Below are 11,950 nucleotides of genomic sequence, written 5' to 3'. Positions count from 1 at the left end.
TTTCAGTTTTTATGCATAGTATTTGGGTGGTCGAGGCTCGAATTTTCCCACAAATAACAGAAATTAGCTCTGTGCCACCCCCAGTACGTTATGCCCCCCGGTCTTTCCCATTATAGACCCCAAGCTTTTTGGTCAGGTAACCTATAGCCCCCCCCCATCATGGCAAATATACCATAATGGGGAGGGCTATATTTTCATGGGGAGCTATAATGGGAAAGAACCCCCTCCCCCTCCAGTACGTTATGCCCCCCCCCCCAGTTACAGAACACGTGTCATTAGTGTAAATAATTATGTAGAATATGGTATGGGTGTCTTGTGGGGTGCAAATAATATGCAATAGAATCGATAGATATTTCAAGTATTCAACGTTCTTTCAAGAGTAAAGGTTAGTCTCTCTATTCACCGCCCCTTTTCCTTTATACATTGGGCAGAAAACCCATATAGCAAATAGCAAATTATGCATCAAAATTGGAGCATCTCTTCCGCTTATGAGCCCCACTTTCCCGGACCCTAGTGCCATTGTAAATGAGTACTGAAACATTGTATTCCAATTGTATATCGTCGGCCCAGTACTGTTTCTATTTTCATTAACTATAAATAAAAACTATAAGACTAAAAACTATAAGACATACAAAACTCCATTGCAATCTGAAATAAAAACCAAAAAAATCTGCAATTTCGGTCCCAAATTGGCAGTTTCCAGGTTCCCGGCATGTATTTTCTGGTTTCGGCGTGGTTTTACTGGTTTTGGCGGGTTTTTTTGCTAATCTTAATACGTTTCTTGCAACGTTTTAAGATTGTAAGTCGTCGTCATGCTTAAAAGGGGCATCGCCCAAAATTTCAAAATTTTTTTCGAAATTTTCACAATTTTTCATGATTTTGCTATGAACATCATGGGAATCAAAACCAAGGATGTACAGTCTTTTTTCAGAAAAAAAAAGTATCTATGCGAATAGACTGCACATAATGAGGTAGCAACATACTCTTAGGATACACTGAAACAGTACTGGGCCGACGATATACAATTGGAATACAATGTTTCAGTACTGATTTACTATGGCACTAGGGTCCGGGATATCATTACTTGCTGGATCAGAATTATTTTTCTAAATAGAAGAGAAGACTGTTACTTTCTTTAAAAAAATTTAAAGACTGTTACTTTCTGCTTAGATAAAAAAATCAAACAGAGTATAAACGATTGTTTTCCATTTAAATCAATTTCTTTCGATTATAGACAAATCCAAATTTTCTTCTCGAATGTAACTCAAAAAATTATCGTAGTTTTCAAAAACGTGACCCATCTTCATAAAATCGAAGACGATTTACATCTACCTAGTATTCAGGCGTTTAATAAGTCAGTTACCATATTCCGCTCTAAAATATTTAATTTCCCGCATCCTTTTCTTTTATTTGCTGAAAATGGCGTTAGATTGCGGTTGCACAGCGGCTCATCTGGAAATTCGGAAAATCGTTTAGTGAGAAATGGTTGCTAACGTAACTTCTGATCACATCATCAGAGGGGGAAGTAAGCTGTCGATAAGCCTAACTCAAAGTCACCTCAGTCCGTCCCAGATGAAATATATCTCTGATCCGAGCAGTCCGGACCAAACTTACCCGTAAGCAAAACACATCCACAACAAAAATTATTCCGATCACAGAGCATTATAACCTCTAATTATGTCATGCACCCCCTATCTCATACCTACGACATCCACGCCAGTTACACGCACAGATACATTTTGGGTCGAATTTTTTTAGGCATAAAACTTCCTGAACGTTGTCTATTTTGTCGAAAAAATTATATGTTCACCTGAACGCACGAGCCTTTTCTGCTTATGTGTTATTTCGTTGACAACTTTTAAGTTACATATGAATGGAGTCGATGGGCATACGTGACGGTGTCGGGTTCCAACAGTGCCGTTCAGATCCGGAAAGTGAGGAATCGCCAATGCGTTGCGTCAGATAATAGCGCCGGAACTAGCGCTCAATGTGGTGGTGGATCTGTGCAACAAACAGTGACGTACGTTAAAGTTTCCACCGCGATGACCTGGTCAGGTTAGAAATGAATTGGCAACAAGAAATTTTCAACGTTTTATCAAGTCAGCGGACGAGAAGTTTTAGAGCGAAAGATGCTGACACCTCAATCATGATATAATAGAAACTGAGAAGCATTCCCCGGCTGAGGTGCGCGCTTGAAATTGCCTTTGCACTTGAAAGCACTTGAAACTGATCAGACATGGATCAGGGGCACTAGGGTCACTTGGGTCTGATCAGGGGCACTTTCAGTGTGGAGCAGTCTGATCAGAGACATTTTCGACCTGGGACGTTTCAATCAGGGCAATTTCGAGCGCACACCTCAGCCTGGGCTAACTGCTATTAAATTCTATCAAAAGTCATCCGATTTCAGAAGAACTTCAAGTTTGCTCCTTTTGCAGGTGCTGACACAATATGCAGAAATTCAGGGGCAAAACTGTTTGATCACTGGTATGCCAGCAGAGCCGAAATAGCTGAAATTTGTCAACATTTTGTCGGCGTCAGCTATTTCTGGACATCTCTATATTCCAGAGCAAACACAAACAAATTTGTGGACGCCTACACGGGAATCGAACCCGGATCTGTTGACTGGGACGGGGCTCAGCCTGGTGCTGAGAGCGCGACTAGAGATAGGGCAAACGGGATCCATTGTGGAAGTAGAAAATATCACGATGCATATCCGAATGCTGTAAATTGGCAGTTTGTATGCTTCTTGGCCACGTGAACTAATCGTGAGCTAATAAAAATTATAACCCTAGGTTTTGCCGCTATCGAGAAATTATCAAACTACGGACGAAAAGCCAGTCGAATAACCTCAAGAGCGCGATAAAAACCATGTAGCGGTGCTTTTATCGTCACCTGTAAAAATTATGCAATCGTGTAGCCTGAATGACGAACCAATTTTCCAGCCACATTGGTATAGCCCAGACTTACAACTTCAATAGTGAGTCATATAAAAAGTTATTGTTCCAACCTCCAAACTTAATCGGGTGTAAGGAAATTTATGCTACCCTGGCATTTTTGTTAATGTCAATCTTGCCAGATTGATATTGTTTGCGCTAAGATACAAAAAAAGTTTTATTGAAAAACCCGAGAAAAACTAAATCAAGTTTTGAAAAAATGTCTCGAGAAAAATGAATCAAAATTTTCCTGAGTGTTCATTTTTCATACCTTTTACTAAAAAACGCTTTTCAAAACAAATTTTTCGTTAAATTCATTTACTCTACCAGTATTGTTTAAAGATGGGTGAGCCTTAGCTAAGCAGAGCTATTAATGAATTTCCCTTGTTTTATTACAACTCAAAGGATTTTAATTAAATTGGGGCGCAGTTTCAAATCGGGGAGGTTATTCAATCACGTCGCTGTAACAAAGAGAGCAAAATTAGCTACGGTTTTTAGGGTATAAAATTTTTCATTCTGATTTTGAGTTAAAGCGAGAAAACTGTGTTTGAACAAGTTTTTTTTAGTTTTTGAAAACGAGGCTTTTTTTATTCGAGTGCGGCAATTATAAGGATTGTTTCTGCTGTTTTTCAATTCATTTTTACCTGAATGCTACCAAAACGACACATGCGTTATATCAGTGCATGGTTTCAATTGTTGGGATCCTCCATTGAGCTTCAAGATTTTTCTATGATTTGTAACTAATTGTTTCAGCGCGGGATTATATGTGAATTTTTTTGAAAATTTCCAGTCCTCTTTGTTTCTTTTTGTTGTCTGTCGGTTGCTCTCAGTAACGCAAGGTCACATTGGTTTATTCACGGAGTCGTATTTGAACTGAATTCTTCATTATTGATTCATTAATGAAGAATCTATTATATTAAATGTAAGTCGCACTTGAACGCTATGGTTAACAACGCTCCTATCTTCACATGTTTTAACGATCCTTAAACATGCAGCCTACACGACCATGATTAAGTGCCTGATCTGCAAATGTTTTTCTGCTCATTAAGGTTACAGCTTTGCAAAAACAAGCGAGACAAAAAGCCATCGACCATTATTTTTCGTATGTAGCCAGCTCAATAGACAACAGTAACAGGCCTCGGTAGTGCAGGGGATTAGACTTGTGGCTGTGAAGGGAGGGGTATGGGTTCGATCCCTAATCGGTGCCAAAAATGGCTTCGGTTTTTTTGTCTCAAAAATGGTGAATCTTGATTTTCATCCACTACTGTGTTTCCTTCTTGCTGCCTTCTTTATTTCCCTTCTTATTTATTCTTCTTTATCTATGTAATATATTAAATATAAGTCGCACTGGAACGCAATGGTTAATTACGCTCCTATCTTCAAATGTTTTAACGATACTTAAACATGCAGCCTGCACGACCATGATTAAGTGCCTGATCTGCAAATGTTTTTCTGCTCATTAAGCATACAGCTTAGCAACAACAAGTGAGACAAAAAGCCATCGACCAATATTTTTCGTCTTAGTCGCACTTGAACGCAACGTTTAGCAGCGCTCCTATGTTCACATGTTTTAGCCATCCTTAAGAATGCATCCCACACAATCTTGCCTAGGAGCCTGCTCTGCATTAGCATACGGCTTAGCAAAAACACGCGAAACAAAAAAAAGACATTGATAAAAATTTTGCTTATGTAGCAATGGAATAGAGCTATAGCTGTCAAGCGAGGGTCATGGGTTCAAGCCCAAGTAGGGGAGGAAAAGGATCTATAATGTACTCTGAAATAATTTTGCGATTTGGTTGTCTTTTGTTGTAGAAGTTTTGGTTGTAGAAGCTCGGTTTATGCTAATTCATTGCGCTCGTTTAACATAGCGCACCTTAATTACAGCAAAGCCAAAATTGTCGCTTAAAAAAAATTTGCTGTTAAATAAGGTAATGGACGCCAAAAATACGCGTCGGTAGCCTAAGAAGCAAGAGCTGTGGCTGTTAAATGAGAGGCATGGGTTCGAGCCCGAGTTGCCACGAAAAAATCCTATATTTTTTTAAACCTGCTCGGATATGATTTTGTGATGCTTTTGCGGGCTTGCTAGTTCAGTTCAAATACGACTCCGTAAATAAACCAATGTGACCTTGCGTTACTGAGAGCAACCGACAGACAACAAAAAGAAAGTTAGTCTCATATTTAACAAGTGGCGCCAACTTTTTGATGAAGCAATAGTGAGCAAGGTTCTTGGTTTTAACTTTTAGCTACTAATGGTTTTATGATTTTGAAACTTTGTTTAAAAACATGAGCAGATCTTTTTGTTATTTTGATGTCTCCTAGTCTCAATAACAAAAAGTTTTCCGCAAAATACAATGTGCTCAGCTTTGAGCTAATATTTTGTTCGACTTTAACAATAAATGTTTTCGCGCAATTTTTGTCAAGCTTTTTCGGCAATTCGCTTTATTTTTGGTTTCTGGGCTCTACATAAGCGCAATTTGAACATCTGATTAACATGGTGCTACTGGTTTCAACGTTTTGACACCACTAGCATGGGGGAAAATTTTCAAATATTTTTACCATTGTTTTAGAGCTTTTATTCTGTTGTATTTTCTGTTTGCGTACTAAAGGTAGTACGCCTCATTTTGTGTAAAAAGTCGTTGTTAGTTTCATCGGGTCATTATTTCATCCAATTCTTTGTGTTTGGTAGTTCATGATTTCTAATCTTATTTACAAACTATCACTACTATCAAAACAATTTACTATCAAATCATTTCTCAAGTCACTCAAATTAAATTTTGAAATTTTAATTAAAGTGGTTGAGGTCAATGGAGAATTTCGCATGAGAGTTATTTGAGTAATCTTTAGTTAAAAAGTCAGCAGAAAAACTTTTTTTGTAGGTCACATTCCTTAGGCGGTATTTTGAGACAGAAAGGCTAAGATGCTATTGCAGTTTTCTCTGCCAATCGGCATGCTCTTTGTTTTTTGAAAATATTTAAAAGCTGAATTCATGTTTGAAAAGTTTTTTTAAATTTGTTTCCTTTATCGATAAAACTTTGAGTTTATTCTTTTAGTTTTATGTTTCCCCTGGAAATAATTTTTTCACATGTTGGAACACTTCAATGTTCGGAGCACGGCTGGTGCCAATCACAGATTATCCTATTCTGTTTATACTATTGAGTTTTATAACAATTTCAGCCTCTCTCATTCCGATTGATAAAATGATAATGTCACAGAATAGCATGAATAGGAGCAACTTTCCTTATCCTGAATTTGAACCCATTTTAGTCCGATAGGAATAAACCAAGAGTCTTTACAACTTACAGTCCCAAAAAGGGCCGTTTGTAATCTAATTTCCCGGAGTCGGGTCATATAGGAATTCAGCCCTGATTCAGGATATTTGAATTGCAGGCATTATGCGCAGTAGAACTCATTATGTTTTTATCTCTTCGAAGAATGGTTTCGTTATGGCCAGCATGATCTATAAAACGGTGCGCATTCTGCCCAGCATGCAGTATAAATGATGTGTATTCTAGCCAAAATGAATTCTAAATATCGTGATTCATAAATACCATTTATTCCAGCCAACTAAAGTTATAAATAGCATGTATTCCAGCCAACTTGATTTATAAATAGCATGTATTCCAGCCAACTTGATATATAATTAGTATAAGTTGGATGGATGATATGAAAATATTGGTTTTCAGTATGTACAGTGAAACTACAACTACAGTATGTGTAGTGTAATTTCAGAATTGAAAATTTCGAAAATCCTTAGTTTGATCAAATTTGAATTTCGTAACGTGCAATGTGGCAGCAACGAAACTCTGGTTCAGTTCTACAAACTTCAGTTTATGGTCAAATCTTATATTTCCGACGATCGGGTCGGGGGGGGGGGGGTTCGGGTCGGGTCGGGTCGTCTTTCCTGATATAGCTTTAATCAAGCGAAGGGTCTTTTATAGCGGTAAGTCCATTTTACAGACATCCCATTGTGCATGAAACAGAGAGGGGGGAGAGGAGGGGGGGGGTCCTTCCGTAATCTGTTTTAAACAAGAAAACTAACAGGAGTTTTTTGGTCCCCACAACTTCCTCAGAATAATTTTTGATGCATCCACGTGTTTTTAATTTATGTTTCAGCCGTCGCCCGGTCAAACGGTGCAGCTGAAAGGAGTGACACCGGATTACAAATGTCACATCCTTCGTTTATGAACATTCGGGAAATTAATTTTTTTTCAGATTTAAGTTGTTTGCCAAACAACTGAGATATCCAATGGAGAATCGTCAAGTTGAACTTATTCCGAACGGGCAAAAGGTTGCTCTCACCAGCAGCGTTTTCAATACAACTGCCAACGGGTCTCAACAAAGCAATGAAGTGAAGGACGATGTTGTCAGTGCATCATTTTTTTTCAAATGAATGAACTATAACTATGCAGTATCATTTGTTATGGTGTTCATTTGTTAATTTCTCAGTCATCCATAGATGTCCGATGTGGGATATTGAGCGAAGTGTCAACGGCATCAGTTGCACCAGACTCACCGCATACGGCTGAAAAATTTATGAACAACACGTAAATGTCAGCTCACACTATCCAACATTCTCTATCCAACATTCTCTACCACAACTCTACCACAGCATCATTCACAGCATCACTTCTCAACCCACTCTACCCGCTCTGCTCTATAATCTACCCGCTCCATCTCTCCACCTCTTCTTCTTCTTCTTCTTCTTCTTCTTCTTCTTCTTCTTCTTCAGGATCCGTGTAGTCCCTCCCGGGCTAATATGGATATATCCCCACGTGTTTCAACAACTTGATAAGGTTCCTTGGGTTATTGATGAAGTGGTCTTTTGGCTCCTCGTTTCCCATCATCCGATGCCTTAGGTTCGCGCCTCGTTGACAGCGCTTCATGACGTGCTCAGCAGTTTGGGGTTCGTCGCAGTCAGGGCAGCGGTCCGATTCTGTCGCCCCAAACCTTCTGAGGGTTGCCCTGTCTAGCAGGCTGTGGCCTGACATGAGTTGATTCCATATAGTCTGGTCTCTTCTCCTGTCAAGCTTCCTCGCTTTGAAGATTCGGGCTGCACCTCCGTAGAACTTCAGAGTTTCCCTCCTTGCGTCCAACTTGATATCGGTCGTCGCCGTCTGAAGAGTGGATGGCCTCTTTTCTGGTTCCAGTTTTGTGGCGTCATTTGCTACTCGGTCGGCTTCTTCATTGTCTTGTACTCCACAGTGCGACGGGATCCAAACTATCTGGGTTCCAGAGCATACGGCTAACTTGCACAAGATTTGTCTTCCTAAGCTGCACATTTGTTTTTCCGGTCCGTCTTCCAGATGTTCCACTGCTGATAGTGAGTCGGTGTGTATTCTGACTATTTGTGTTGGCCAGTTGCGCCGGAGGTGTTCTAGAGTCATGTTGATTGCTGTCATCTCGTCCGTGAAGGATGAACAGAATAATCTGCGCTTGTCTTCAGTTCCTCTCTTCCCGACTCTCTGATGACAACTGCTCCAGCCCCACCGTGTCCCTTATCCACTGATCCATCTGTCAAAACCTGTGTGTCGCAGAGAGGGAGTGACGCAAGAAACTCTTCGGTTATCCTTCTTTTCTCTGTACACTCATCGCTTCTTTTCAGTCTCCTCGTAAGGTCCATGCGAAAGGAGACCTGGTGGGGGCGCTGTTCCCAGGGCGGGTTATCTACTGCAACAAGAGACTCTCGATCCATTGTGTCGAGCTTCGTTGCACTCTCAGGTTTCAGTGCAATCCTCCTGAAACTCCCACGAAATTCTCGCTGGTCGTCGGCAGACTTTCTCTCCCCGGTCTTCTTCAATGATTCGTGTGTTTTGCTCTTCAGTCTTGGTACTGTGTTTCTGCTCGCTGTGCCGTGTACCGGTACTCCTTCGTCCAGTCTCAGCATCTTCTTGTGGAGACATCCTGCTCGCTTTTTGGCGATGGTTCTTAACGGCTTCAGCTCGGCGCACGCAAGGAGTTCTTGTTGGCTAGTGGAAGGAAGAAAAGCGGCGGCAACTCTAGCACATTTGTTTTGTTGGCTCTCCATAAAATCCCTCGTCGATGGTTGTGCCATGTTTGTCCACGTACTGCTAGCATAGTCAGCCACCGCTCTTGTGGTTGCTATATATGCAGTCCATAGGTTGCGCTGTGCTGCTCCTGTGTTCTTGTTTGCGATTGCTTGTAGTACTTTTCGCCTCGTTGCCATCTTCGTTGCAACGTCCTTGGCATGTTCTCGGAATGTCAGTTATGGGTCAAGCTTGATGACCAGGAAGACAGGTTTTTTGCAGTATGGGATCTCATTTTCTCCGATCAGCAGCTTTAGTCTCTTTTTTGCGTTATTCTCCGCTGGGTCGAAGGTTATGATGTTTTAGTTGCATTTCTCTGCACTCATAAGCACCTTTCATTTCCTGCACCAACGTTCCGTCGCTGTTAGGGCTGGTTGTAGGGCTTTTGTTCGCTTCGTCCAGCGACCTCGAGGTGGCCATCAGTGCTGTGTCGTCGGCAAACTGGCTCAATGCAACTGATTCTCCTCTATCTCTCCCGGCAGATCGTTACAGTAAGTGAGCCAGAGTGTGGGTGCCCTGACTGATCCCTGCGGCAGTCCTTCTCTGAAGACCCGTTCCGAGCTCAGTTTTTCATTCCACAGTACTCGTCCTCGTCGGTCGTCCAAGAAAACTTTTGTCCATCTTGTCAAGCAAGTTGGGATTCCGGATTTCTGCATCTTCAGGTAGCGCGCATTTTCCATACTCTGTCGTACGCTCTGCTGAATCCATCAAGGTCATTACTGATGTCTTGGGCTTCTTTTCCTCCAGTCCGTCAAAAGCATCTTGGACGATACGGACGATTTGCTCTTCGGTGCACCTGTTTTTCCGAAATCCCGCTTGGTAAGGTGAGAGAATCTTCTTCGACTCCAGCAGATAGACGATCCTCGTTACGACCATTCGCACCAACAGTTTGGTAATACAGCTTGTGAGTGCTACGGGTTGGTAACTCCCTGAATCTTCTTTCGATTTCCCCTTCTTATGTACCGGGATGATGATCGACTTCTTCCAAGCGCTGGGGACTTCCTTTGCTTCCAGCGACCGGTTCACAAGTTGGAGCAGTCGGCACCGGGCGTTGGGCCCTAGATGCTTAAGCATCTCGTTTGAGACCTCGTCTGCTCCTGGTGCTTTCCCCACTTTCAGACTCTTGATTGCAGTGTTGAGGTTCGTCATTGTGAAAGGGCCACATGTGCCGTCTCGACACTCACAGGGGTCACGATGACCATTAAGTGCTGCGCGGTTGATTTCCTTATCCTCTGGGCGCCTTTCCACTCTCGACACTTCTGCATATGTTTGACAGAAGAAGTCTGCTTTCTGGGCGTTTCCATCTCTCCACCTCTCCCGCTCCATCTCTCTCGAATATCCAAACTGATGGATAAAGAACCAAACTCATGTTTAACCAGACTGATATGACTCTTTGTTATATATATATGTTTTATATTTATAATACTTGTATATTTATAGTTTTAATTATTTATTCGCATGCATTTTGCGTTTTTTTTAAATAAAGCATGAATTTGCTTATAATGCGTGCTGGCTAGAAAACATGTAGCCTATAATGCGTGCTGGCTGGATTATGTGTAGCTTATAATGCGTGCTGGCTAGAATACATGTAGCTTAAAATGCGTGCTGGCTAGAATACATGTAGCTTATAATGCGCGCTGGCTGGAATAGATACCGGTTATAAGTCATGATGACCAGAATATATATCAGTTATAAGTCATGATGGCCAGAATACATACAGTTTATAGGTCATGATGGCCAGATTACGTACAGTTTATAAGTCATGATGACCAGATTACATTCAGTTTATAAGTCATGATGAACAGATAAAAAACATAAAACGAATTGGAAATATCATGATGTAGCGAGATAAAAGTGACATGATCAGAACTCTGCTAATAATTAAAATCAGAATGCTAATACTATGATTCAGCGCTGAGTTAATGACCCACCCAAGTGCGGGTGAGCACTTTTCAAAAAATATATAATTATTGCCGGATATAGCTGGACGAGAATAGTTGATTGCATTGTTTATTTGTGCTTCCAGGTTTTACTAATTCTTGATTGTAGCTTGCATTCGTTTTTCTTCACAAAAGAAGCAATGACCTCAATGACAAATCTCACAAAAAGAAAAATCTGAAAAGGCTTCAAATTATTTTAAATGGCCCGACACGCAATATTTGTCCTCAGATCGCAATCGAAAAATCAATTGGACCCACGGTGAGCTCCAAAGAATAACAATAGTAAGGCTTAAGCCCCAAAATTTGTCTTTCTCGGCACTTTACTCCACTTGAAACTTCATCTAAATTTTCCAGATCTTTTAATTTCATTTTCTCCCGGGTCGAGGTTTGGCGGTGAATTTTGTTAGAAATGCGGTGAAATGCGGTGAAAAAAAAAATTTCACCGCGTATTTCTTACATCTTTTTGCGGTGAATCGCGTTGAATTAATTATTTTCACTGCGATCTCTGTATTCTTACAAAAAAGAATCGTCCCAACACGGGTTTGAACCTCTGACCTCCTGCATGCCTGCAACTGCTTCGTCCACTGCACCAACTGTCACTAACATGTTTGCAATTTCTTGCAAACTTAAATCAGGTTGAGCAAACTTTGGAAATCATATGCGGTGAATTTTTGTAAGAAATGCGGTGATTTTCGCGGTGAATTTTTGTAAGAAATGCGGTGAAATGTGGTGAATTATTTTTTTTCACCGCATTCACCGCTTTCACCGCATTTCTTACATTAATACGCCACAAAATTCAATGCGGTGATTTTTTTTAAGAAATGCGGTGAATTTAGCGGTGAATTTTTGTAAGAAATGCGGTCAAATGCGGTGAAATATTTATTTTTACCGCATTCACCGCAATCACCGCATTTCTTACAAAATTACCGCATTCACCGCATTTCTTACGTAAAATTACTCAAAAACCTCGACCCGGGGGTTAAAACTGAACTCAACAGTCTGAAACTTTAATATGGTTTTTACTCAGGGATTG

The 11,950-nt window shown here is 40.8% G+C and overlaps 1 protein-coding gene across 1 annotated transcript; it reads left to right on the top strand.

The window, feature by feature from the left end:
- Positions 1-1,482: 1,482 nt before the first annotated feature.
- On the top strand, positions 1,483-2,789 carry LOC142357161 (uncharacterized). Its single transcript, XM_075408840.1, has 3 exons — positions 1,483-1,525; positions 1,864-2,055; positions 2,436-2,789. Exons 1-3 carry the CDS (start codon positions 1,483-1,485, stop codon positions 2,756-2,758), a joined length of 558 nt encoding a protein of 185 aa, XP_075264955.1. The 3' UTR covers positions 2,759-2,789.
- The last annotated feature ends 9,161 nt before the right edge of the window (positions 2,790-11,950 follow it).

Source organism: Convolutriloba macropyga, unplaced genomic scaffold (genome assembly GCF_964194025.1).
Source record: "Convolutriloba macropyga unplaced genomic scaffold, txConMacr16.3 SCAFFOLD_4231, whole genome shotgun sequence".
NCBI lineage: Eukaryota > Metazoa > Xenacoelomorpha > Acoela > Convolutidae > Convolutriloba > Convolutriloba macropyga.
Note: the sequence above shows the minus strand (reverse complement) of the source record. Positions and strands in the feature narration are given on the sequence as shown.

Excerpts from the sequence above, each read along its gene's own strand:
- LOC142357161 (XM_075408840.1), top strand. The coding sequence starts at position 1,483 with ATGGTTGCTAACGTAACTTCTGATCACATCATCAGAGGGGGAA. Across the intron at positions 1,526-1,863 it reads TCACATCATCAGAGGGGGAA|TTACATATGAATGGAGTCGA; the intron begins GTAAGCTGTCGA and ends ACAACTTTTAAG. Across the intron at positions 2,056-2,435 it reads CACCGCGATGACCTGGTCAG|GTGCTGACACAATATGCAGA; the intron begins GTTAGAAATGAA and ends CTCCTTTTGCAG.